The 23,674-nt window shown below is 41.5% G+C and overlaps 1 protein-coding gene and 1 pseudogene across 2 annotated transcripts; both read left to right on the top strand.

The window, feature by feature from the left end:
- The first annotated feature begins 6,100 nt into the window (after window positions 1-6,100).
- Window positions 6,101-13,363, top strand: LOC101698022 (matrin-3 pseudogene; annotated as a pseudogene).
- Window positions 13,364-14,026: 663 nt separating this feature from the next.
- Window positions 14,027-22,383, top strand: Vhl (von Hippel-Lindau tumor suppressor). Of its 2 annotated transcripts, none has more exons than XM_021260679.2 (3): window positions 14,027-14,436; window positions 17,342-17,464; window positions 20,067-22,383. In XM_021260679.2, the coding sequence occupies exons 1-3, from the start codon at window positions 14,178-14,180 to the stop codon at window positions 20,267-20,269; spliced, it is 585 nt and encodes a 194-aa protein (XP_021116338.1). In that variant the 5' UTR covers window positions 14,027-14,177; the 3' UTR covers window positions 20,270-22,383. The 2 variants fall into 2 exon arrangements, with proteins under 2 accessions (XP_021116338.1, XP_012928879.1); XM_013073425.3 differs by having other exon boundaries at window positions 14,035-14,358.
- Window positions 22,384-23,674: the final 1,291 nt, after the last annotated feature.

The raw sequence follows: 23,674 nt of genomic DNA, 5'->3' as shown, positions 1-23,674 counted from the left end.
CACTTAATATATGGTGTTGAAAAAACTGGATTTCAACCTGCCAAAGATTAAAACTAGACCCATATCACCAGGCATTAAACTAAGATCAAAGTGGATTAAAGACCTAAATATTAAAACAGAAACACTAAACTTGCTGGAAGAGAAGTTAGGTAAAACTCTTGAAGACATTGGCATAGGAAAAGACTTCATGAACAAAACCTCAGTAGTAGGGAACCTAGCACAAAGACTCAACAACTGGGATCTCATCTTACTAAAAATCTTCTGCACTGCAAGAGAAACCACCAACAGAGCTAAGAGACAACCTACAATGTGGGAAAAAAAATTTTAGCAGTTGTACCTCAGACAAAGGACAACAATCTAGAATATATAAAGAACTGAAAAAAATCAGACCCCCTGAATTTAAAGACCCAATTCAAAAATGGACATCTGAAATGAACAGACATTTCTCAGACAAGGAAGTAAAAGCAGCAAACAAATATATGAAAAAATGTTCAACATCACTTGTCATTTGAGAGATGCAGACAAAAACAACACTGAGATTCCACCTCACCCCAGAAAGAATGGCTGTGATCAAGAAGTCAACCAATAACAAATGCTGGCAGAGGTGTGGGGCAAAAGGAACCCTTCTCCATTGTTGGTGGGAGTGCAGACTGATGCAACCACTGTGGAAATCAGTATGCAGAAATCTCAAAAAACTAGGATTAGAGGTCCCATTTGACCCAGCTCTTCCTCTGCTGAGTATCTTCCCAAAAGAATTAAAAGAATTGTATGACAACAATATATGTGCATCCATGTTTATAGCAGCACAGTTTGTAATAGCCAAAGCTTGGAAACAGCCTAAGTGCCCATTAACTGGACACTGGATAAAGAAGATGTGGGTTTTTTTATAAAATGGAGTACTACTCAGCCATAAAGAATGAGAAATTAGAGTCATTTATAGCTAAATGAATGCATATTGAGGCCATACTCTTTAAGTGAAATAAATAGGACACACATGTATAAATACCAAATAGTATCTCTAGTGTGAGAAACTGAAAGTGTAAATAACGATGAAAATGATTAAAACAAGTAATTGATAATTTAAAATAGGAAAACATGGGGGTTTTTAATAAAATGGAGTACTTCTCTACCATAAAGAATGAGAAATTACAGACATTTATAGCTAAATGGATGCACATTGATGGCATACTTTTAAGTGAAATAAATAGGACACATATGTGTAAATACCGAATAGTTTCTCTGGTATAAGAAACTGAAAGTGTAAATAAGGATTAAAATGAATAATTGATATGAAATAGGAAGAAAAGGTCTAAAGGGGTAGGGGAAGTCAGAGGGGTACAGAAAAGGAAAAATATGAGATAAGAAATAAATGGAAACAGGGCTGGGGATTTAGCTCAGTGGTTTCACCCCCTGCTGCACAAGCACAAGGACCCCAGTTTGATCCCCCATACCCCCCAAAAAAAAGAGAAAGAAAGAAATGGAAACTAAGCCTTTGCAAATAGGATGGGGTGGAGGGGTTGAAGGGAGGGCTGGGGAACGGAGAAAAAATAAGAACCAAGATACATCATGAAAAGATAAAAGTTCCCAGTGATGAATGTAAATGTATTGTATACCTAAAATGTACCAAAAAAAGAATTTAAAAGAAAAAAAAGAAAGATTTATTGTTGCACTGGGCCCCATTGAAGTCAATGGATGAGTATGAGCTGAGCTGCACTGCTTAACTGCAAGGACCCAGATCTCCCAGTGTGGACCTTGCTTGGCCAGGTGGGTGAGAGCCTGATCAGTCAGTCTGGTCACAACTGAAGGGTTGGACCTTGGTAGACCTGGAGGAGAGGACCCGGTGATTCACTCCCACCATAGACAGATCAGGTAGACCTCATTAGAGCCAGTAATGGAAAGCTCAGTGAGTCAATCCAGTCAGTCTGACTGGGTGGACCTCAGCAGACCCAAAGTGTAAGGGCTGGTCAGTCTGGCTGCGGACTGACCTGGTGGACTTCAGTGTAAATGCCAAGGATGAGCCTAGTGAGTCAGTCCAGCAACGGACTGACCAGGTGGACCTTGGAAGAGCCAGTGAGGGTGACCCTGGGGTCTGGCCATAGACTGACAGAGTAGATTTCAGGTGAAAGTGTTCAAAAGCCCAGTCAGTTTGTATGTGGACCGACCAGTTAGACCTCGGCAGGGGAGGGGGGGTGTGTGCAGTCAGTCACTCAGCATACCCGGAGGGGAGGTCCCAGTCAGGCAGTATGGCTGTGGACTGACCAGGTGGACCTCAATGGACCCAGTGGGGGAGGGCCCAGTAGAAGTAGTAGAAAGGCAAAAAAGGTAGGAATTCAAGTCAGTTAACTGGTCTTCATTTGTTTAAACACCATGTCCTAAAGAAGTAAAGAATACTATAAGCAAAGTCAAAAAGCACTTTAACAAACTCAGAAATCTGCACATCATATTATAAAGGACTATTCTCCCTAATACATAAAGAATGCTTAGAAATGGAGAATAAAAAGATAGGTCATCCAATTAGGAAACTCACAAAAGACATAATAAAAGTAACATTCACAGAGAAGAAATACAAATGGCTTTTTTACATAGGAAGACACTCAACTTTGAGAAACACATATTAAAACTACATTCCAGTAACATTTTTCATCAGACTGGCAAAGCCCAAAGTCTGACAATATAACCTGGGAGGCTGGATAGTCTCATGGGTTTCTGATGAAGTTACAAAATAATCCAATGCTTATAGAGGACAACTTAAAATATTTTATACTGTGTGTGTATACACCTCTCTATATTAAATATATATATACTGTATTCCAATGTTAGTATGTTAACACATGATGTGAGGAAGCACACATCAATAACTGGTATTAATAGTTCTTTGGGGGAGGCGAGCTAGAAAAGAATTACTTTTCACTCAACATCCCAGTACCTTCTGGTTTTATACCCTATGTACATATTATGTAATCAAAAGTTAGTGAAGATTCCTTTACCGCTGTTAGTGCAATACACTGAGATGGACTTAAGAGACAGGGACTATTACCCCGCAGCTTTTTGCTATTTAGTACTGAATATTTTGCAGCTATATGTACAAATGGAGCTAATTCTTAATATTCAACCCATAAACTAGATAAAACTAGGCTAAAAGCAAATAATTATACAGATAAGCAACTTTACGTATAAACTTTAGTAGGTATTCTACCTCTAATAATAGGTATTCTACTTCTAAATGAAGTAGAGATGGCACCTTACACAAATTTCAAGTTTTCCTTCCTTAATTAGGCATTTAAGAGAACATGGATTTGGGTGTAAACAGGTATAAAGAGCAAATCCTGCACAAAATTGGTCAAATAACTAAAGTCCCTACAATAATGTTTAAGCTTTACTAATTGATAAATATTGATGAAGCATGTTCCAGCACTGTGCCGGGTTCTGGGAGTGTAACAGTGGCCATGAGAGGGCTGGTTTCTGCTCCCCTGTAACTTATAAGCCAAAAGTAAGAAATACAGTTAGGCAAAACAATAAAAGATCTATCCAACAACAGGAAAAGAACAAAGTCCTATAAAAGCACAAAACAGAATCATCCAAGTTACTTGGTGAGGGTGTAAAGAAAAATCAGGGAGAGAGTCTAATAAGGTCCTAAACTTACAGAACAGAAAAAAGACAGAGAGAGGCCTCAAGATAAAAATCCTTAAGAAATGGCCAGCCCAATCTGGATTCAGGTTCCCCCAGACATTCTTATTTAGTGTGCTGCATCTAAAACAGTAACAACAATAGCTAACATTTACCAAATCTCAGCCAGTGTTCTAGATACTTTACATGTATAGTGCATCTGATCCTAGACACATCCTTATAAGGTCGTGTGTGGTGGTATATGTCTGTAATCCCAGTGCTCAGGAGGCTGAGGCAGGAGGACTGCTGTGAATTTGAGGCTAGCCTGGGCTACACAGTGAGTTCAGTGCCAGCCTGAACTACAAAGGGAGACCCTGCCTCAAAAAAAAAAATAAAGGGGGGCCAGGGATTTAGCTCAGTGGTTCTCCGGCCTGCCTCAAAAGCACAAGGTCCAGAGTTCGATCCCTGGTACCAAAAACAAACAAACAACAAAAAAAAACCAGGGCCAGGGATTTTGCTCAGTGGTTCTACCACCTGCCTCACAAGTGCAAGGACCTGAGTTTGATCCCCGGTACCAAAAAAATAAAGGGGCCAGGGATTTAGCTTAGTGGTTCCACTGCCTGCCTCACAAGTGCAAGGTCATGAGTTCAATCCCCAGTACCAAAACAAAAACAAAAAACAAAACAAACAAAAAAAAGAAGGTCCTATTAATAACCCTACCATACAGATGAGGTACAGAAAGATGAAGTAGATCAGAACTGACTGCTTCCTTTAGTGCTCACATGGGACAGAGGAATAGCTGATCTTGTGCACCTGAGCTGAGGAAGGAAAGCATTCATAGTTATTATTTATTGGGTGCACTTAGAACTAAAGATTCCATTAAAAAGAAAAAAATTAGAAATATGTGTAATCAACTATAATGTATTGTGTCAGAAAACAAAATTTCCTTGGCTACAAGTAGTCTGTATTGTAAGTATGGGGTTTACTTACTGATAGGAATCTGTAGGGTTTCCCTACATGAGAGCTCTTGTGGAAAGGGCAGTCAGGCTTCCCCATTGCCATGTAAGCCACTTGCAAGATGACTGACACTAAACACTAAGGTTTCTCAGGGCTTTAGTCTTGGTTTCATTTGTAAAGGAAGGAAAAGAACACCTACCTCATCAAGTTGCAATGAGATGACCGTATTAGTGATGATGGTTTGAAAACAAGATACACACCAGTTACTATGGCTCAGGGGCTTCCATAGGACACTGGTGATTTTCACAACAAACCTATTTTTATTGCACCAACTCTATTATAAATACAGACCCTGAAGCAGAGAGGGAGCAGTTTGTCCAAGGCATGCAGGTAAAAAGTAGCCAAGGGAGAATTCTAACCCAAGCAATGTGTCTATAGTCCATGCCTTAGATCCAATGCTATCACTTTGTATACCTAAATATACAAACTCTTTGATTCTACTTTTTGATCTTTTGTGACTACTGATTCCCAGCAACATTTTGTTTTCTGTGTTTTCTTCTGTCTCTCTTATGACACTTTGATTCCTTAAGCTCCCTTCTCTAAAAGAAAGATATAGAGATGGTTAAGGGTAAGAGACAAAATAGGTTCCAGAAAGAAATGTTTATCGTAAAAAAAAAAAAAAAAAAAGGATAATCTCTAGGAGATAAAATAAAACAAGCAAGTTCTGAAAGGTGATGGGCAGATTAAAGTGTCTGTGTAAACCAAGTCTAAGATTCATTAAGATAACATAACCATACCACTGTTGGTGGGAGTGTAGACTGGTGCAAGTCAGTGTGAAAGTCAGTGTGGAGATTCCTCAAAAAACTAGGATTAGAAATCCCATTTGATGCAGCTGTTTCCATGCTGGATATCTTCCTAAAAGAATTAAAAGCATCAGGGCCGGGGATTTAGCTCAGTGGTTCCGCTGCCTGTCTTGCAAGCACAAGGTCCCAAGTTCGATCCCCAGTACCAAAAAAAATTGTTAGCCCTTTCACCTATGGCCTCTGCATGGGCTGCATCACCCTGCAGAGAACTGGACACAAGTGGAATGGCCAATGGTGGGCTTCAGGTAGATGAGACCCCAGGATGATGTAAAAAACAGTATTCTTTACCTTCCTGAAGAAATGAAATAATGGCAGGTGGACAATGTGGGTATGGAGTTTTCAGACACCTTCATGTGAATGAGAAACCTGCCTCCATTAGGACTTCAGATGTCTCACACCCCTGTGAGACACTGAGTAATGGGGAGTCTTATGAACAGCAAGCAGTCTTCACTTTCCAGCACAGCCTTTGATCACAGACTATACCAGAGAAATTTATGCCAAGTTGTCTGCTGGTTCTCAGCTTGAAGAAGATTCTTAAGTCCTTATTGATCCTTTTTCTTGGTGTTACTATTTTTGAAGCAAAGTTAACCTAGCTTTCTAGTTTGAGCTTTCTTTTTGGCCATCTTGAAAAAAAATTTTTTTAATGTATAAAATAGACAAGTGATAGTTCTACAATGTCCAAGTCATTCCAGCAGTCATCTCTCAGTAGGTACTCTTTGGGTCATGGGTGTGACCTGTCCGCAGCAGGAATAGGCTTTCTTGCTGCTGCTACCCAGTCTTTAAGTATGCCAGCATCTCTTGGAAGGATGAACCAGGGCACTGCATGCCTTGCTAGTTTAATGAATCTTGGAATGAGTTCTTCATTGAATCAACAACGAGCTCATAGTGCACTGTCTTCTGCTAATACTTCTTCCCATAATTTGCAGTCTACATTTAATATTGGAAGTAGAGGTCCACTCCCATTGACTTCTCAACACCATGGAGAAGCAGACCAGGCCAGTAACACTTTGGCCAGCTTTGGTCTGTCTGCTAGAGACTTAGATGAACTGAGTCATTATCCAGAGGACAAGATTACTCCTGAGAATTTGCCCTAGATCCTTCTACAGCTTAAAAGGGGGAGAACTGAAGGTCCTACATTGAATTATGGTAGAGATGGCAGATCTGCTACACGGGAGCCACCATATAGACTACCTAGTGATGATTGGGAAGAAAAAAGGCACTTTAGAAGAGATAATTTTGACGATCATGCTCCTAGTCTCGATCCAGTGCTTGATTATGACCATGGAAGTCTTTCTCAAGAATCTGGCTATTATGACAGAATGGATTATGAAGATGACAGATTAAGAGATGGAGAAAGGTGTAGGGATGACTCTTTGGTGAGACCTCGCATAACTATCATAAATTTGACAATGAGTATGAGAAAATGGGATGCAGTCCTGGTCTCTTACAAGAGAGATCTCTCTTTGAGAAAAAGAGGGGCTCTCCTCCAAGTAGTAATACTGAAGACTTCCATGGACTCTTACCAAAGGGTTATCCCCATCTGTGCTCTATATGTGATTTGCCACTTCATTCTAATAAGGAGTGGAGTCAACATATCAATAGAGAAAGTCACAATCGTCAATGCCAGCTTCTTCTTGAAATCTACCCAGAATGGAATCCTGATAATGATACAGGACACACAATGGGTAATCCATTCATGTTGCAGCAGTCTACAAACCCAGCACCAGGAATTCCTCATTTCATCTTGGGGAACCTGCAGTTGGACCAAGAGGAAATCTGGGTCCTGGAAGTGGGAATCTGTAAGGACCATGACACATGCAGAAAGGCAGAGTAGAAACTAGCCGAGTTGTTCACATCATGGATTTTCAGCAAGGGAAAAACCTGAGATACCAACTGTTACAGCTGGTGGAACCATTTGGAGTTTATTTCAAAACATATGATTCTAAATAAAATCAATGAGGCATTTCTTGAAATGGCAACTACAGAAGATGCTCAGGCTGCAGTGGATTATTATACACCAGCATTAGTACTTGGCAAGCCAGTGAGAGTTCATTTATCCCAGAAGTATAAAAGAATAAAGAAACCTGAAGGAAAGCCAGATCAGAAATTTGATCAAAACCAAGAACTTGGATGCCTGATCTCAGCAATTTACCCCATTCTGGCTACTCTGATAGTGCTATCCTCAAGCTTGCTGAGCCTTATGGAAAAATAAAAAATTATATATTGATGAGGATGAAAATCCAGGCTTTCATTGAGGTGGAGACCAAAGAAGATGCAATGGCATGGTTGACCATTGTCTGAAAAAAGCCCTTTGGTTTCAGGGGAGATGTGTTAAGATTGACTTGTCTGAGAAATGCAAAAAACTGGTACTGAGGATTCCCCCAACAGAGGGATTGATTTACTGAAAAAAGATAAGTCCCAAAAAAGTTCTTATTCTCCAGATGCCAAACAATCTCCAAGTGATAAGAAGTCCAAAACTGATGATTCTCAGAAGACTGAAAGTAGGTAAAGAACAAGAAGTCAGGTGAAGATGCTGAGAAAGATAGAAAGGATGACCAGACAGAACAGGAACCTAATAAGCTTCTTGAATCTGAAGATGAGCTACTTGTAGATGAAGAAGCAGCAGCTCTTCTAGAAAGTGGCAGTTCGGTGGGAGATGAGACTGATCTTGCTAATTTAGGTGATGTGGCTTCTGATGGGAAAAAGGAGCCTTCAGATAAAGCTATAAGAAAAGATTCAAGTGCTTCAGCAGCAGCACAGAAAAAACTTAAAAAGGTGGACAAGATTGAGGAACTTGATCAAGACAACGAAGCAGCATTGGAAAATGGAATTAAAAATGAAGAAAATACAGAAATAAGTGTTGAATCTGCTGAGAATGCCAATGATCCCAGCAAAAATACAAGTGAAAATATCAGGCTAAATGGTCAAAAACTGAAATCCTTCACACTAAAATCAGGAACAAGACAAGGATGTCCACTATCACCACTCTTGTTCAATATAGTTCTGGAAACATTAGCCATGGAAATTAGACAAGAAAAAGAAATAAAAGGAATAAAGATAGGAAATGAAGAAGTCAAATTGTCATTATTTGCAGATGACATGATACTCTATATAGAAGACCCCATGAACTCCACCAAAAGTCTTCTAGACTTAATAACCAAATTCAGTCAAGTAGCTGGTTACAAGGTCAACACACAAAAATCAATAGCTTTCCTCTACACCAATGACAGACTCACTGAGAGAGAAATAGGGCAAATAATTCCTTTCACAATAGCACCCAAAAAACTGAAATACCTAGGAATCAACCTAATGAAAGAAATCAAAGACCTCTTCTCTGAAAACTATGGCACTTTGAAAAGAGAGATTGAAGATGATATCAGAAAATGGACAGACATCCCCTGCTCCTGGGTAGGAAGGATTAATATAGTGAAATGGCCATACTTCCAAAACTGCTATATAGATTTAATGCAATTCCAGTCGAGATTCCAGCAGCATACTTCATGGACCTTGAGAAAACAATCCAAAAATTCATTTGGAACAAGAAGAGACCCAGAATAGCAAAAGCAATTCTAGGTAACAGAGACATGGCAGGGGGTATCACAATCCCCAACCTGCAACTATACTACAAAGCTACTGTGATAAAAACAGCATGGTACTGGCAAAGAAACAGACCTGAGGACCAGTGGAACAGATTAGAAGATGCAGAAACAACACCAGACACACTCAGCCATCTCATCTTTGATAAAGGAGCCAAACACCCTCACTGGAGGAAAGATAGCCTCTTTAATAAATGTTGCTGGAAAAATACGGCTTCAACTTGCCAAAGATTAAAACTAGACCTATATCTCTCACCATGCACTAAACTAAAATCAAAATGGATTAAAGATCTAAATATTAAAATAGAAACTCTGAACCAATTGGAACAGAGGTTAGGTAGAACCCTTAAAGACATCAGTGTAGGAAAAGATTTTATGAACAAAATCTCAGTTGCCTGTGAACTAGCACAAACAATCAACAAGTGGAATCTCTTCTTATTAAAAGGCTTCTGCACAGCAAGAGAAACCACCAGCAGTGTGAAGAGACATCCCACAATGTGGGAGAAAATCTTCACCTGCTCTTCCTCAGACAAAGGTCTACTATCTCAAATCTATAAAGAACTTAAAAAGATCAGACCTCCCAAATTTAAAGACCCAATCCAAAAATGGGCAACTGAAATGAACAGACATTTTTCAGACAAAGAAGTAGAAATAGCTAATAAATACATGAAAAAATGTTCAACATCACTGGTCATTCGAGAGATGCAAATGAAAACAACACTGAGATTCCACTTCACTCCAGAAACAATGGCTGCTATCATGAAATCCACCAATAACCAATGCTGGCGGGGCTGTGGGGAAAGAGGAACCCTGCTCCACTGCTGGTGGGAGTGTAGACTGGTGCAACCACTGTGGAAATCAGTATGGAGATACCTCAAAGAATTAGGACTGGAAGTCCCATTTGACCTCGCTATTCCACTGCTGGGGATCTTCCCCAAAGAATTAAAAGAATCATACCACAGTGATATATGTCTGCCCATGTTCATAGCAGCACAGTTTGTAATAGCTAAAACTTGGAAACAGCCCAAATGCCCATCAACTGGAGACTGGATAAAGAAAATGTGGTTTTTTTATAAAATGGAGTACTACTCAGCCATAAAAAATGAGAAATTAGAGACATTTATAGCTAAGTGGATGCACATTGAGGCGATACTCTTAAGTGAAATAAATAGGACACACATGTATAAATACCGAATAGTTTCTCTGGTGTGAGAAACTGAAAGTGTAAATAAGGACTAAACGTATAATAGTTAATGTGAAATAGGAAGAAAAGGGGCAAAGGGGAAGGAAGTGGGAGGGCTAGGGGAAAGGATAGAAGGGAATGGGATTAATATGAGAAAATGGAAAAATAGGAACAAGATCTTTGTAAATAGGGAGGACTGGAGGGGTTGAAGGGAGGGCTGGGCAAGGGTGAAAAATAAGAACCAAGAGAGACTATGTAAAGGTGCAAATTTCCCATGATGAATGTCATTATACTGTATACCTAAAATGTACCAATGATTAGAATGAATAATGGATAATGTAAAATAGGAAAAAAAGGTCCAAAGGGGTAGGGGTAGTGGGAGGGGCAGGGGAAAGGAAAGAAGGGAAAGGAAAATGATGAGAAATGGAAATAAAGTCTTTGTAAATAGAGAAGGGTTGAGGGCATGAAGGGAGGGCTAGGAATGGGGAAAAAATAAGAACTAAGATGCATTATGTAAAGGTACAATTCCCAATGAGAAATGTAATTGTGTTGTATACCTACAATGTACCAATAAAAGAATTTAATTAAAAAAATACAAGTGAAAATGCAGATGGCCAAAGTGATGAAAACAAGGACTATACAATCCCAAATGAGTACAGAACTGGACCATACCAGCCCAATGTTCCTGTTGGTATAGACTATGTGATACCTAAAACAGGGTTTTACTGTAAGCTGTGTTCACTCTTTTATACAAATGAAGAAGTTGCAAAGAATACTCACTCCAGCAGCCTTAGAAATTTCTGAATAAATTGGCAGAAGAGCACAGGCAGAAGCTTAAGATGTGCAAGGTTTGATTTCAAAGAAAACAATGGTTGTTTTTAATGTAAACCTTTTTTAAATACAATACTGATAGAAGAAAACTATTGTAGTCTTGTTTTAGTGGAAAAATGATAGATATCTGTTCATGTTGTGTTAATAGCAAAAAATACACATATGGTTAAGTTAATGATGAAGTTTTGTGACATCAGAATGGCAAAGACAGAAGTACCTTGTTGAGGCTGACTGTAAGCTAAAACGACTTGCACCACTAAGAAAAAGATAGCAGAACCATTCAAATGAAATTTAGTAGTTCAAGCTTCAAAGAAATGTCAACTTTTGATTCCATTCAATAAAGAACAAAACCAACTGTATTTTTATTACTTTCATCTGAAACATTTCACATTTTAATCTGAGCCTTGCAGACTTTTTCATTTGGAGTCTGAAGCTGTGTGAGTTGCATTTCATTTTTAGAGAACTTTATGTGAGATTGGCAGTTCAAATGCAGGTGCAATTTTCCCTGAATGTCATGCTGTTCTTTAGATAATAAGAAATATTAAGTAATTGGCTTTAGATTTTGTAATTCTTTTCCCTGAGTTCCTGCTAGGTTTTGTATTCTAGTAGTCAATGTATTTTCAGTGAAATGTAAAAATATTCCCATTCTCTTTGACAGTATTACTTTTTGAGAATCTTATTGCTTGTCACTTGAATCCTATAGCTGTCATACATCTTTGGTATAAGCAACACTTGATTTTTGAAGTGTGTAAACCATCTCTTCATATTTTCAGTAATTTTGCTGCATTTTTAAAAGTTTGGCCATAATTCTTGATGCACACTTCTAATTCATGTACCTGCACATGTGACCTTTGTGAACAGAAATTTGCAAGTATAATCTGTGTTTACTTGTAACTCTCTGGTCATATACTGCTCATATCTGTGGATTCAAGTTACTGAAGTGAATACCAATAAAGAAAAAAAGAATTAAAAGCATCATACCACAGAGACATATGCACACCCATGTTTATAGCGGTACATTTTGTAACAGCTAAATCTTGGAAACAGCCCAAATGCTCATCAACTGGTGACTGGATAAAGAAGATGTGTTTTGGTTTGTTTTTTATTTTTGGTTTGTTTTTTACAAAATGGAGTAAAGATTGATAAACTAGAGACATTTATAGCTAAATGGATGGACGTCAAGACCATACTCTTAAATGAAATAAATAGAATACACGTGCGTAAATGCCAAATTTTTTCTCTGGTGTGAGAAACTGAAAGTGTAAATGAGGACCAAAATGTATACCAGATAATGTGAAATAGGAAGAAAAGGTTCAAAGGGGAAGAGGAACTGGAGACGGGGTGAAAATGAAGGAAAAACAGAAAGCTTCTGTAAATAGGGAGGGGTGGAGAGGTGGAAAGGAAGGAAGGAAAATGGAAAAAAACAAGAATCAAGGTATATCATGTACAGGTACAAAATCCCGATGATGAATGTGATCATAATGTATACCTAAAATGTACCAACAAACATAAAGAATTTTAAAAAGATAACATAAGCTTAAACACACTGCTAATTTAGTGGCAAGAGTGTCACCTGCTGAAACTTCCTGAAGTAATGCAGATTGACTGACCCATTTGAAAGAATTGGACGGCCTTCACCAAAAACATTGAAAACTCCTACTGGTTTATGAAGGTGATAATATATAACTTCAATAAAGTAAAACAATAAATATAAAATTACCCGCACAAGAGGATTATTTAAATATTACACCAAGAATTCCAGCACTGTTAATTACTGTTCCTGGCATATACAATAGGAGCTCAAAAAATGTTTGCTGAATTAATTCTAAGTTTTATAAAAAATTTAACGCCAAAGCATGCAGGCTGGTATCTTAACATACATAACTATAAATACAATTTTCTCTAATCCCCACTTATGTAGGAATATTGGCTTTTATTTTATGCCAGGCGCAGTTCAAAGTACTTAACATGTCTCTGTTAAACTTTACATAACCCTACATATCTTCATTTTACAGATAAGGAATAAAGCCCAGAAAGGTGAAGTAATGGATAGAAAGGTTCCTGAATGGATAGAGCCAAGAGGTCTTGGCTTCAAGACTCTGCTCATAATCCTGTGATAGCTTCCAGTTACACGGAGGACGAGTGAGTTTGATTTCAGCCCGTCCGGAGGTGGCCTCCCTACCCCGGGAGCTACTCAGCACGGGCTTCGCCAGGCGCAAGAGCCGAAGGTAGGGCAGCAGGACACGGATCGCCGAGTCACCACCGCCGTGGCTGACTGGCCCAACGCGTACCTACACCGCTCTGAGCGCCCCTGGGGCGCGCGCTAGGGTTAGGGGCGGCCGCGCCAGCACCTCAGCCCGGAGTGGCCGGCTCCCCGCAAGGCCAGCAACGCGCTCCGGCGACACCTCAGGGAGGACGTCCGGGAAGACAGGCCTCCCGGAAGGGGAAAATATGTCAATGAACAGCTTCCGGTTCGCCCCACCAGGCAGCGGGTGTGTGCGGGTAGGCTCCCGTTTTAGTTTTCTCGATGGAAGCAAAAAGGTAGTGTTTATTTACACAGGTAGTTTGTACCACAAAAAAGAAAGCTGCGAAAACCCTGCTGAACCCAAAGTATCAATGTGTAAAACTGCATTCAAAGTTAAGGACTATCATCGTGCAACTGAAAACCTGGATTGTGGCTGCACGCGAAGAGCTGAGGCTAGGCCTGCAGCCGGGACGCCCCGTGTTCAAGGAAATGTGTCGCCACTCGGCCTCTCGCCGAGGGACCCACGGAAGCCACTCTTCTGATTTTAGTCTTCTGGGGAGCTGGTTTAATCGTCAGGCTCCTTTCCTTAAAACCTGTACCCTCAGTGCTATGGCGTCTGCCTGGCTCTGAGTAAGAACAGGCAAGGGGCGTCCGTATCTTCCTCCCTGAGGACCAATCTGCGCGTGCGCAAACTCCACCCGCCATGTCTGCGCGTGCGTGCTCACCTCTCCGCGGGAGTATATAGGTCTCCCCCCCCCCCCCGGAGCGCGTGCACGCACGCGCACACTCCGTGACCCCTGTGGGCTAGAGCTCCGGAGGTAAGGCTCCGGAAGGTGGAGAGTCCGGGGAGGGCGCCTAGAAAGCTAGCCTTTCGAAGAGCGGGCGGACGGCAGGAGATGGAGCCCGGGCGGCCGCGGCCCGTGCTGCGCTCAGTGAACTCGCGCGAGCCGTCCCAGGTCATCTTCTGCAACCGCAGCCCGCGCGTTGTGCTGCCCGTGTGGCTTAACTTCGACGGCGAGCCGCAGCCCTACCCAACCATGCAGCCGGGCACGGGCCGCCGCATCCACAGTTACCGAGGTACGAGCCTGCCGTCCGCCTCCCGGGAGCTGGGGATCGCCGTCACCCTTCCGGGGACGCACCCAGTCGATGCTGCTAGTGAGTGGCATGACGTTCTTTGTAACGTTGAGGGGTTTTCATTCGAAGGTGTTTTTCCCCCTTACAAGATCGTGTACCCCTCACAGATGGGCTACATCCCTAAAGCCATCCGTTTAGTCCTGCCGCCCTCCGTGTAGACGATTGCATGGACAGACACAGAAGGGCACGAGCCCGCGGCACTGCGTTGAGCCGGTTCGACGGGGCCTGGGTGCTTTTGGGGGAGGGAGGGTGTGGCTCCACATAGGGAGTGGATCCCAGGGAAGGAGGGGAGCAGGACGAGATGAGTCGGCTATGGGAGATGAGAATGTGAGGTGCTGACGCGTGCTAAAACCTGGAGCCTTGGCAGAGGGGGGTGGTGGGTGTGGCGTGGTGGGAGAGAAAGCTCAAAAGATAGTTTTACCTTAGGGAAATAGGGCTGGTTGACATTGTCAGAAATACCCATTGAATAGCTTACCCCCTTTGCAGAGTGGTTTGGAGGAGGAAGACGACTGACTAGTAAGCATCAGTTAGGAGACTAACCAGGTGAGGATGGTGGCATGGTGGGGCACCTGGGCTCCATAGTGAGCTCAAGGCCAGCCTAAACTACATAGCGAGACCCTGTCTGAAAAAACAAACCAACTGGATGGGGATTTTTAGCTCAGCGGTTCCACCGCCTGCCTCGCAACCGCAAGGACAGGAGTTGGAACCCCAACCCCGGTACCAAAAAACCAAAAAAACCAACCACCCAACAAAAAACAGGTTAGGAATAACTAGGCCTTTAACTAAGGGAATCTTCTGATGGTCTTCAGGTGGAGTGGTTCTAGCCTTCCTTAGGATTGTTTTTTTTTTTTTTTTTTGGTACCGGGGATCGAACTCGGATCCTTGAGCCTGCGCAACAGGCGGCGAAACCGCTGAGCTAGATTCCCAGCCCTTAGCCTTCCTTAGTTTTAACAACTCATCTGTAGGGATCCTAATGGTTCTTTTCTTCCTTGAACTACTTTATAAGCTAATGCTTCTCAATCTTTTTATTAATTTTTAAAGAAAAGGAATATCTTTATTACTTACGGTTCTGGAGTCTGGATAGTTCAACATAAAGGGGCTACCTTTTGCTACCGTACAACAGGGCAAAGGGCATCACGGCACAACACAGCATCTCAATCTTTCACATCAGACTTTTCTTTTTTTTTAAATAAGGTCTCAGACTGGGTGTGGTGGTGCACACCTGTAATCTCAGAACTTGGGAGTCTGAGGCAGGAGGATTGCTGCAAGTTGGAGGCTGCCTCCACTACAAAGCAAGACTCTGTCTCAAGAAAGCAAAAAAATAAAAATAAATACGAAATAAAGTAAGGCCTCACCATGTGGCTCAGGCTGGCCTCGAACTCTCAATCCTCTGCCTCAGCCTCCATTTCTACTTTATGTAGGAAATTGTGTGAATTTTGTAGTCCCCAAAATTTACCCTGTGCCTGATTTAATATCAGTTTTATTTTTTAAAATTACCGTGTGGATGTTCTTGATGTCACTGAATTATACACTTGAAAATAGAAGAAAAATGGGCTGGGCTGGTGGTGCATGCCTCTAACACCAGCTATTCAGGAGCCAGAGGCAGGAAGATTGCACATTTGAGGCCAGCCTGGGCTATTGGCAAGACCCTGTCTCAAAAAATTAAAAAATAGGGGTTAAAAGTATAGCTCAGTGGTAGAGCACCTATCTGCCTAACACGTGTGAGGATCTGGGCTCCATGTTTGTCACCACAAAAATAAAACAAGAGCTGGGAGAGTAGATGCTTGCCTAGCATGCAACTTCCAGAACTGCAAAAAATCAAAAGTTAGAATGGTAAATTTTATGTTGTATATTTGCCACAATGAAAAAACTAATTGCCAATTTAGATTTTTAAAAATGTGCACCAAATCTTCAAGAAAGTTTTTACCTCAGGTAGGAGTGCTGTATTTATTTTTATTTTTAATTTTTTTGTTTTCTAAGACAGGGTCTTGCTATGTAGTTCAGACTGGCTTTAAACTCACTGTGTGGCCCAGGCTAGCCTTGAACTGATGGTGATCCTTCTGCTTCAGCCTCCCAAGTGCTAGAATTACAGATGTATGCCACCACATGCCTGTAAGGCAAGGAATGCTGCTGTATAGATGCAGAGAGAACACCATCCTTCCTTAACAAGTTCCCGTTGGCTTGCACCACCCTTGGTACATGTGTGACTGTCCTATTGGGCAGCATGGGACAGTCATGCATATACCGCTGGTGACTCAGAGCCAGTCGGCAGTGATACATACACACCATGGCCCCGTTGTGAATATTAGAATCTTAAATGTCGAGGTTTGCCTTCCCTGTCCCTTTTCATTTTATACATATGGTATCTATTTTAAATTTACCTATAATTTACACAATAAAACGCACAAATCTTAGTGTTTGATGAGGTTTGACAGTTGTACCAATACCTAAATAGAACATTTCCATCTCCACTGAGATCCTCCTGCCCCTTCCAGTTCCCCTCGTGCTTCCTGTTTTTCATACAATGTGTTTGTTGTGCCTGTGCACTCTTTTCTGCCTGACTTCTGCTCTCATGCTGTCTTTGCACCTCCTTTTGAGCAGCACAGGTTTGGGGAGCCAGTGATCCTACAACTGCATTTTTCAGTGTGATTTGCAGTCAGCTGCTTTGCATAGGCTTTGCTCTTGGACCTTGGTTGAGTATTTGCCTGCCCTCCTACTGTTTGTGTCGCCTTGCCAAGTCACTTGGCCTATTTCAGACAGGCTTTCTCTTGCAAGAATTATGTTGTGATGTTAGTGGAAGAGAGGGCTTTGTGATATTTAAGCAGAGTGAGAGCCAGGAAGTTCATGTTGGTCAGGGCATAAGAGAGAAGACACATGCCTTGATCAGATTAGTGTGGCTCCCTAATGGCCTCTGCTTGTGCAACAGGTCACCTTTGGCTCTTCAGAGATGCAGGGACACACGATGGGCTTCTGGTTAACCAGACTGAATTATTTGTGCCGTCTCTGAATGTTGATGGACAGCCTGTTTTTGCCAACATCACACTGCCAGGTACTGACAGTTGATCTTTCTATAAACATTGTAATAAGTAATGGATAGGTCACTTGAAAGAATGGAAGATTAGCATCATAGTTCACTATTTATTTAAACCTCAAATGATTTTCTAGATTGGACTTAGACTTACCAAGACCCTGCCTCAAAATAAATTTGAAAAGAGGCTGGGGGTATAGTTCAGTGTGAAGGCCATGAGTTCAATCCCTAGTACTGCAAAAACAACTATAGTGTTGTAGGAGTCAAACTAATATATTTATGCGTAGATCCTGTTTTAAAGAAGTGGGCATACAAAAAGTGTTAAGCATTGTTAAGTTTGGTAAACTTTGTCTTAGGTTGCTGTCATGAAATCAACCAATAACAAATGCTGGCAGGGCTGTGGGGAAAGAGGAACCCTGCTCCACTGCTGGTGGGAGTGTAGACTGTTGCAACCACTGTGGGAATCAGTATGGAGAAATCTTAAAAAACTAGGATTAGAGGTCCCATTTGACCCAGCTCTTCCTCTGCTGAGTATCTTCCCAAAAGAATTAAAAGAATTGTATGACAACAATATATGTGCATCCATGTTTATAGCAGCACAGTTTGTAATAGCCAAAGCTTGGAAACAGCCTAAGTGCCCATTAACTGGACACTGGATAAAGAAGATGTGGGTTTTTTTATAAAATGGAGTACTACTCAGCCATAAAGAATGAGAAATTAGAGTCATTTATAGCTAAATGAATGCATATTGAGGCCATACTCTTTAAGTGAAATAAATAGGACACACATGTATAAATACCAAATAGTATCTCTAGTGTGAGAAACTGAAAGTGTAAATAACGATGAAAATGATTAAAACAAGTAATTGATAATTTAAAATAGGAAAACGTGGGGTTTTTTATAAAATGGAGTACTACTCAGGCATAAAAAATGAGAAATTAGAGACATAGCTAAATGGATGCACATTGAGATAATACTCTTAAGTGAAATAAATAGGACACATGTGTAAATACAGAATAGTTTCTCTAGTGTGAGAAACTGAAAGTGTAAACAAGGACTAAAAGGTATAATAGATAATGTGAAATAGGAAGAAAAGGGGCAAAAGGGAAGGGGAAGTGGGAAGGGTAGGGGAAAGGAAAGAAGGGAATGGAATTTATATGAGAAAATGAAAAAATGGAAACAAAGTTTTTGTAAATAAGGGAGGGATGGAGTGGTTGAAGGGAGGGCAGGGCAAGGGGGAAAAATAAGAACCAAGAGAGATTATGTAAAGGTGCAAATTTCCAATGATGAATGTCATTATATTGTACACCTAAAATGTACCAATAAAATAAAATTTTTTTTAAAAATCTAAACTTTGCCTTAGGATACATTTTTTTGTTTTGCATTTCTGGAGATTGAACCTAGGGGTGCTCTACCCCTGAGGCATATTCCCAGCCTTTTCTTTTGAGGCACAGTCGCAGATGCACAGGCTGGCCTCAGATTTGTGTGGTATGGCATACCTGTAATCCATAGGCTGAGGCAGGAAGATCACAAGTTTGAGGCCAGCCTGGTCAACTTAGCAAGACTCAAAATGAAAAATTTTTTAAAGGTGGCTAGGAAAGTCAGGTATGGTAGAACATGCCTGTAATCCCAGCACTTGGAAGGCTGAAGCAGGGAGTTCACGGAGAATTTGAAGATACCCTGGACTACATAGTTTAAGACCAGCCTGAACTACACAGCGAGGCCCTGTCTTGCAAAAGTGGCCCAGGTTAGGGGAGGGGAGATGTCATAGGGAGTTTGGGAATGTAGCTCAATGGTAGAGTGCCCTGAGGGCTCAATCTCCAGCACTAGATTGATCATTGGTCGGTCTCTGATTGCAGTTCAGTGATAGAGCACTTACCTAGAATGTGCAAGACCCTGGGTTTGATCCTGGAACTGTAAGAGAAGAAGTGTAAGTTCCCCAGTGAGTTTTAAATAGGAACTGAGGGCCGGGCATTTAGCTCAGTGGTTCCGCCACCTGCCTCACAAGCGGAAGGTCCCGAGTTCGATCCCCAGTACCAAAAAATAAAATAGGAACTGAGTTACTCTAAACTCTAGTTTCACACTCTTGGTTCATCTGTTGCCATGTGACACCCACTTTGAACTAATAGATACATTATTACTTGTTGAGACTCCATAGGCCCAGCTGTGCTCAGCCAGGTGGTAATCCTGGTGACTGCCGGCCACCTTTTGCTGCCAAGGCTCCTGCAGGCCGGGCTCTCTTGCAGGTGGTCTTGGGGCCTGTTCCTGACATGTGATCTTGTCAGCAGCACAGTTTGGACCTCCCAAGCATGTAATGCACCGCTGCTCCCCCTTCTTAAGGTTTAGGCCCAGCTCTGTGAGGGTTTCTTCATCCACATGCAGTTAGTGGAAGCAGATGGCTGGCCCAGCCCTCTTTCAAGGAGAGGTTACTACAGGGAACATGAATCCTGGGAGCACCCTTAATGCAGGGCTACCACAACACATGCACTCAGCGTTTGTTATTTATTTATTTTAATCTAAATTGAGGTCCACTGTGGTAAACATCATTGCTGTGCTCCGCACCTCTTGCTCACCCTTGTCCCGGGCCTGGCTGCCCCTGAGGATTTGATTTCCTGCCTTACAGTGTACACCTTGAAGGAACGATGCCTCCAGGTCATCCGGAGCCTCGTGAAGCCCGAGAACTACCGGAGACTGGACATTGTCAGGTCACTCTACGAGGATCTGGAGGACCACCCAAATGTGCAGAAAGACCTGGCGCGTCTGACACAGGAGCACATCGCCAGGCAGCCGCTGGAAGAGGAGACCGAGGAGGTTGATAGGAATTAGCATTCCTGCACCTCAGCTTCTGCTGGTATCAGTGAGTCTTGATCTAGATGGAGTACTGGCCATTACTCTCAGCTTTACAATGTTTCACTCTTGAGTAAAATAGACTACTTCATTTAAAGGAAAGGCTACTTTGCTAGGTTTTGCTGTGTTGAGGGACAAACATCAGAAAGTGCCACTTCATCCCTGCCTTTACTAGAAGTGCTCACCAGGAAAAAGTAGTTGTATATTTGCCTCCTAGTAAGTTAGGAAAGTTTAAGTGTAAGAGAATTTGCATATGTAATTCAGTAAGAATTGCAGCATACCCTTTCATCACAGGAGAAAGCGGTGGCTTCCACATTGAACTGATGTGATATGGTTGGTAAAGTGTCCAGCTCCCAGTATAAGGACACTGGGACTGATGTCCCTGAGGCTGGGACCGGTCTTTCTCCTCTTAAGGCCCCAGTGCCACACCCAGTGGTGGCAAACCTATAGCACATGCACACAGGTTATCATTGGACAGCTCTAAAGGTCACCACCACTGTCCTATCTTGTTCTGAGCCTAAAGTCAGTGTGTGTCAGTGAGCAAACGAGGATGCTTGGTGGAAAGGGTTCAGAAGGTTAGCATCCTCTTCTGTTCAGGATAGGCTTTAACCTGTGAACAGCAAGCATCTTAAAGAGAATCATTGTTTGCTGAATGTGGTGGCCCACACCTGTGATCCCAGCACTTGGGAGGTTGAGAAACAATGATTGCCTCAAATTTGAGGCCACCCTGGACTACATAGTGAGTTCAAGGCAGCCTGAACTAAATAGCGAGACCTTGTCTCAATAAATAGATAGATAGATAGATAGATAGATAGATAGATAGATAGATAGAGGGAGAAAGAGAATCATTTTTATAGAAAGCACTTTTTCTAATTTTTTAAGTCTCTTTTCTTGGTCCACTCATGTTGTAACACTGTTTTGTGTTTATTTCTAAACCAGGATTGGGTTTCCACACTTACTGTGATAATAGTACTTTTATAATTTGACATCTACACAAAAAATAGCAGAAAAGATCCATCCTTTAATTCTAGTGTGAAATAGCTGTGCTGTAAACAAGTCATCAGATGTGGGTATGTCAATTCTTTCTGTAAATCTATGGCATTCCATTTCGTTCAGCATCTTTATCTGCAGGACCTGGTCACTGTATCTGGCTGGAAGAGAGACCAAAGTCCTCCACCTCAGGCCAGTTCCTCCTAACAGTTTGTCCTGGAGTAGCCTAGAATGTTGTAGTTTTGTGAATGTACAGATCCTTTCTTACAGGCTAGACATAAAGTCACTAACTCAAATTTAATACTTCTATCAGACTTACTTTTTTGTAACTAATAGTGTTTTTTAAAAAAAAAATCCTCCTAGCAGAGAAAAATTTAGAAAGACAGAAAAGTAGGCTGAGGCAGGAGAATTGCTGGGAGTTTGGGGTCAGCCTAAGCTACATAATGAGTACAAAGCCAACCTGAACTACATACCGATAGCAAGACCCTGTCTCCAAAAAAAAAGATCACTGTAGATGGCATCACTTAAATACAATCACTATTAACCTTTGAACTATTTTCTTTTAACCTTTTACAGGACATGTTTTGGTTGGTTAGTTTTAACAGTTAAGATCATGCAATGTGTACACTTTTATATTTTACTTTTTCATTTCAGTTTATAACTTAAATATCTTCCCTTGTTATTATAAGCTTTTCATAAGCATTGGTATAATCTTTCACAGGAGTGATGGAGGTGTGTCTCTGTGTTACTGATTCCATGGGGCACAGCCCTGTACCCTCAGATCATAGTGTAGTAAATGAAGCAGACCTTGTTGTTTCCCTCCTGCCCTCAGCCCACCTACTCAGTTCCTCCTTTCAGTAGTCAGCAGATTAGGTGCTCTTTACAAGTATGTTGTATAGTTCTCATGTAATGATGTGTGTCTAGATTTTAATTTTTTTGTTGAGATTGCTGGGGAGACAGTGACAGAGATCATCTTGTTAAATACAAAATTTGAAACACTGTTTTCTGTGTTGTCCAAGAAAGACTGAAAATTTATAGCGTGAAAAATGTATGTTTTTAATTTGTAATCCTGTGAATGTATTAAATGTATTGTTCTTAAGAGACTGATATTTCCTATTTTGAATTTTTTCTTTAAAAAAACCTGTATATTAAATGGTGCTGAGTAAAGGAAACAGGTGGGGTGTGTTGTGTTGTTTTAACCTGGCTCTTCTCTCTGGGACCCTTTGGAAAAATGTGCATGCTCAGCGCTCTGGTGTGGGGAGGCACAGACAGAGCAGCTCACCTCTGTGTGGTACTGGAGTACAAGCCAGTGTCTTGCACAAGCCAAGTCCACTAGCCTCATTCTAATTCTCCTTGTCCAACCATGAATTGTTCTTAATTTAACATCTTTTCTTCTAGCTTTATTTTTTTATATATATAAAAATGAAATGTCGCTATAAAAAATTATGCACTGCAGGAATAAGTGTTAAGAAAAAAAGCATTCATGTTGGGAACAAAAGTGTCTTACCCCCCTAGCCCAACAGAACCAGAAAAGGCAAGAGGTCAGTATTTTCACTGATGGTTATGTTGAGAATCAAAGGAGATTGGCCTAAGAGCCAGTGCAATAATGAGAAGTGAAATAGGCTGAGGGATAGCTGGGTTTGGGCACTGGATCCCCAGCACTGCCAACAGCAACAGAAAAGGAAGGTGTGAAACATCAGTGTTCTGCCTTCTCGGTGCATAAACCCCACAGTGAACATTTCAGGTACTGCCACACTAGATTTCTATATTTTGGCCACAGTATGGCTCAGAGGTAGAACACTTGCTTATCACAAACAAGGCCCAGGTTCAATCCCCAGCAGTGCAAAACAACAAAAAGATTGCCTTCTATTCTTAGTACTTCAATTCCACTTTGTTAGTCACTGGCTGCCTGATACTCCAGTTTTTCCCCTTTCTGTAGGCACACCTGAACTCCTGGCCTCAAGAAAAGATTTTCTAGGGGCCGAGGGTTTAGCTCAGTGATTCCACTGCCTGCCTTGAAAGTGCAAGGTCCCGAGTTCGATCCCCGGTACCAAAAAAAAAAAATCAAGAAAAGATTTTCTAGGAAGCTGGGGATAGTGATACACACCTATAATCCTATCACTTGGTAGTCTGAAGCAGGAAGATCACAAGTTTGAGGCCAGCCTGAGCTACGTAGTGAGACCTTGACTCAACAACGAAAAAGATTTTCTAGCCTCCAGCCTTCCCCACACATACCAGGAGTCCATTGGCAGATCAGAGAAAAATCAGATACACTTCTGATGGTCTTCAAAAGGATTGGACAGAGCAGGCTACACCTGTTATTCCAGCTGCTCAGGAGGCTAAGGCAAGAAGATTGAAAGTTTGAGGCCAGCCTGGGTTTTAGCGAGACCCTGT

The sequence above is a fragment of the Heterocephalus glaber genome, unplaced genomic scaffold (genome assembly GCF_053883595.1).
Source record: "Heterocephalus glaber isolate CG9 unplaced genomic scaffold, H.glaber_assembly_v1.0 deba00000122, whole genome shotgun sequence".
Taxonomy (NCBI): domain Eukaryota; kingdom Metazoa; phylum Chordata; class Mammalia; order Rodentia; family Bathyergidae; genus Heterocephalus; species Heterocephalus glaber.
The sequence above is the reverse complement of the archived record's forward strand: the minus strand, read 5'-3'. Positions and strand labels throughout refer to the sequence as shown.

Bases quoted from the DNA above. Each gene is read 5' to 3' on its own strand.
- Vhl (XM_021260679.2), top strand. From the start codon at position 14,178: ATGGAGCCCGGGCGGCCGCGGCCCGTGCTGCGCTCAGTGAACTCGCGC. The intron at 14,437-17,341 runs GTGAGTGGCATG...CTTGTGCAACAG, and splicing joins GCACCCAGTCGATGCTGCTA to GTCACCTTTGGCTCTTCAGA. The intron at 17,465-20,066 runs GTACTGACAGTT...CCTGCCTTACAG, and splicing joins TGCCAACATCACACTGCCAG to TGTACACCTTGAAGGAACGA.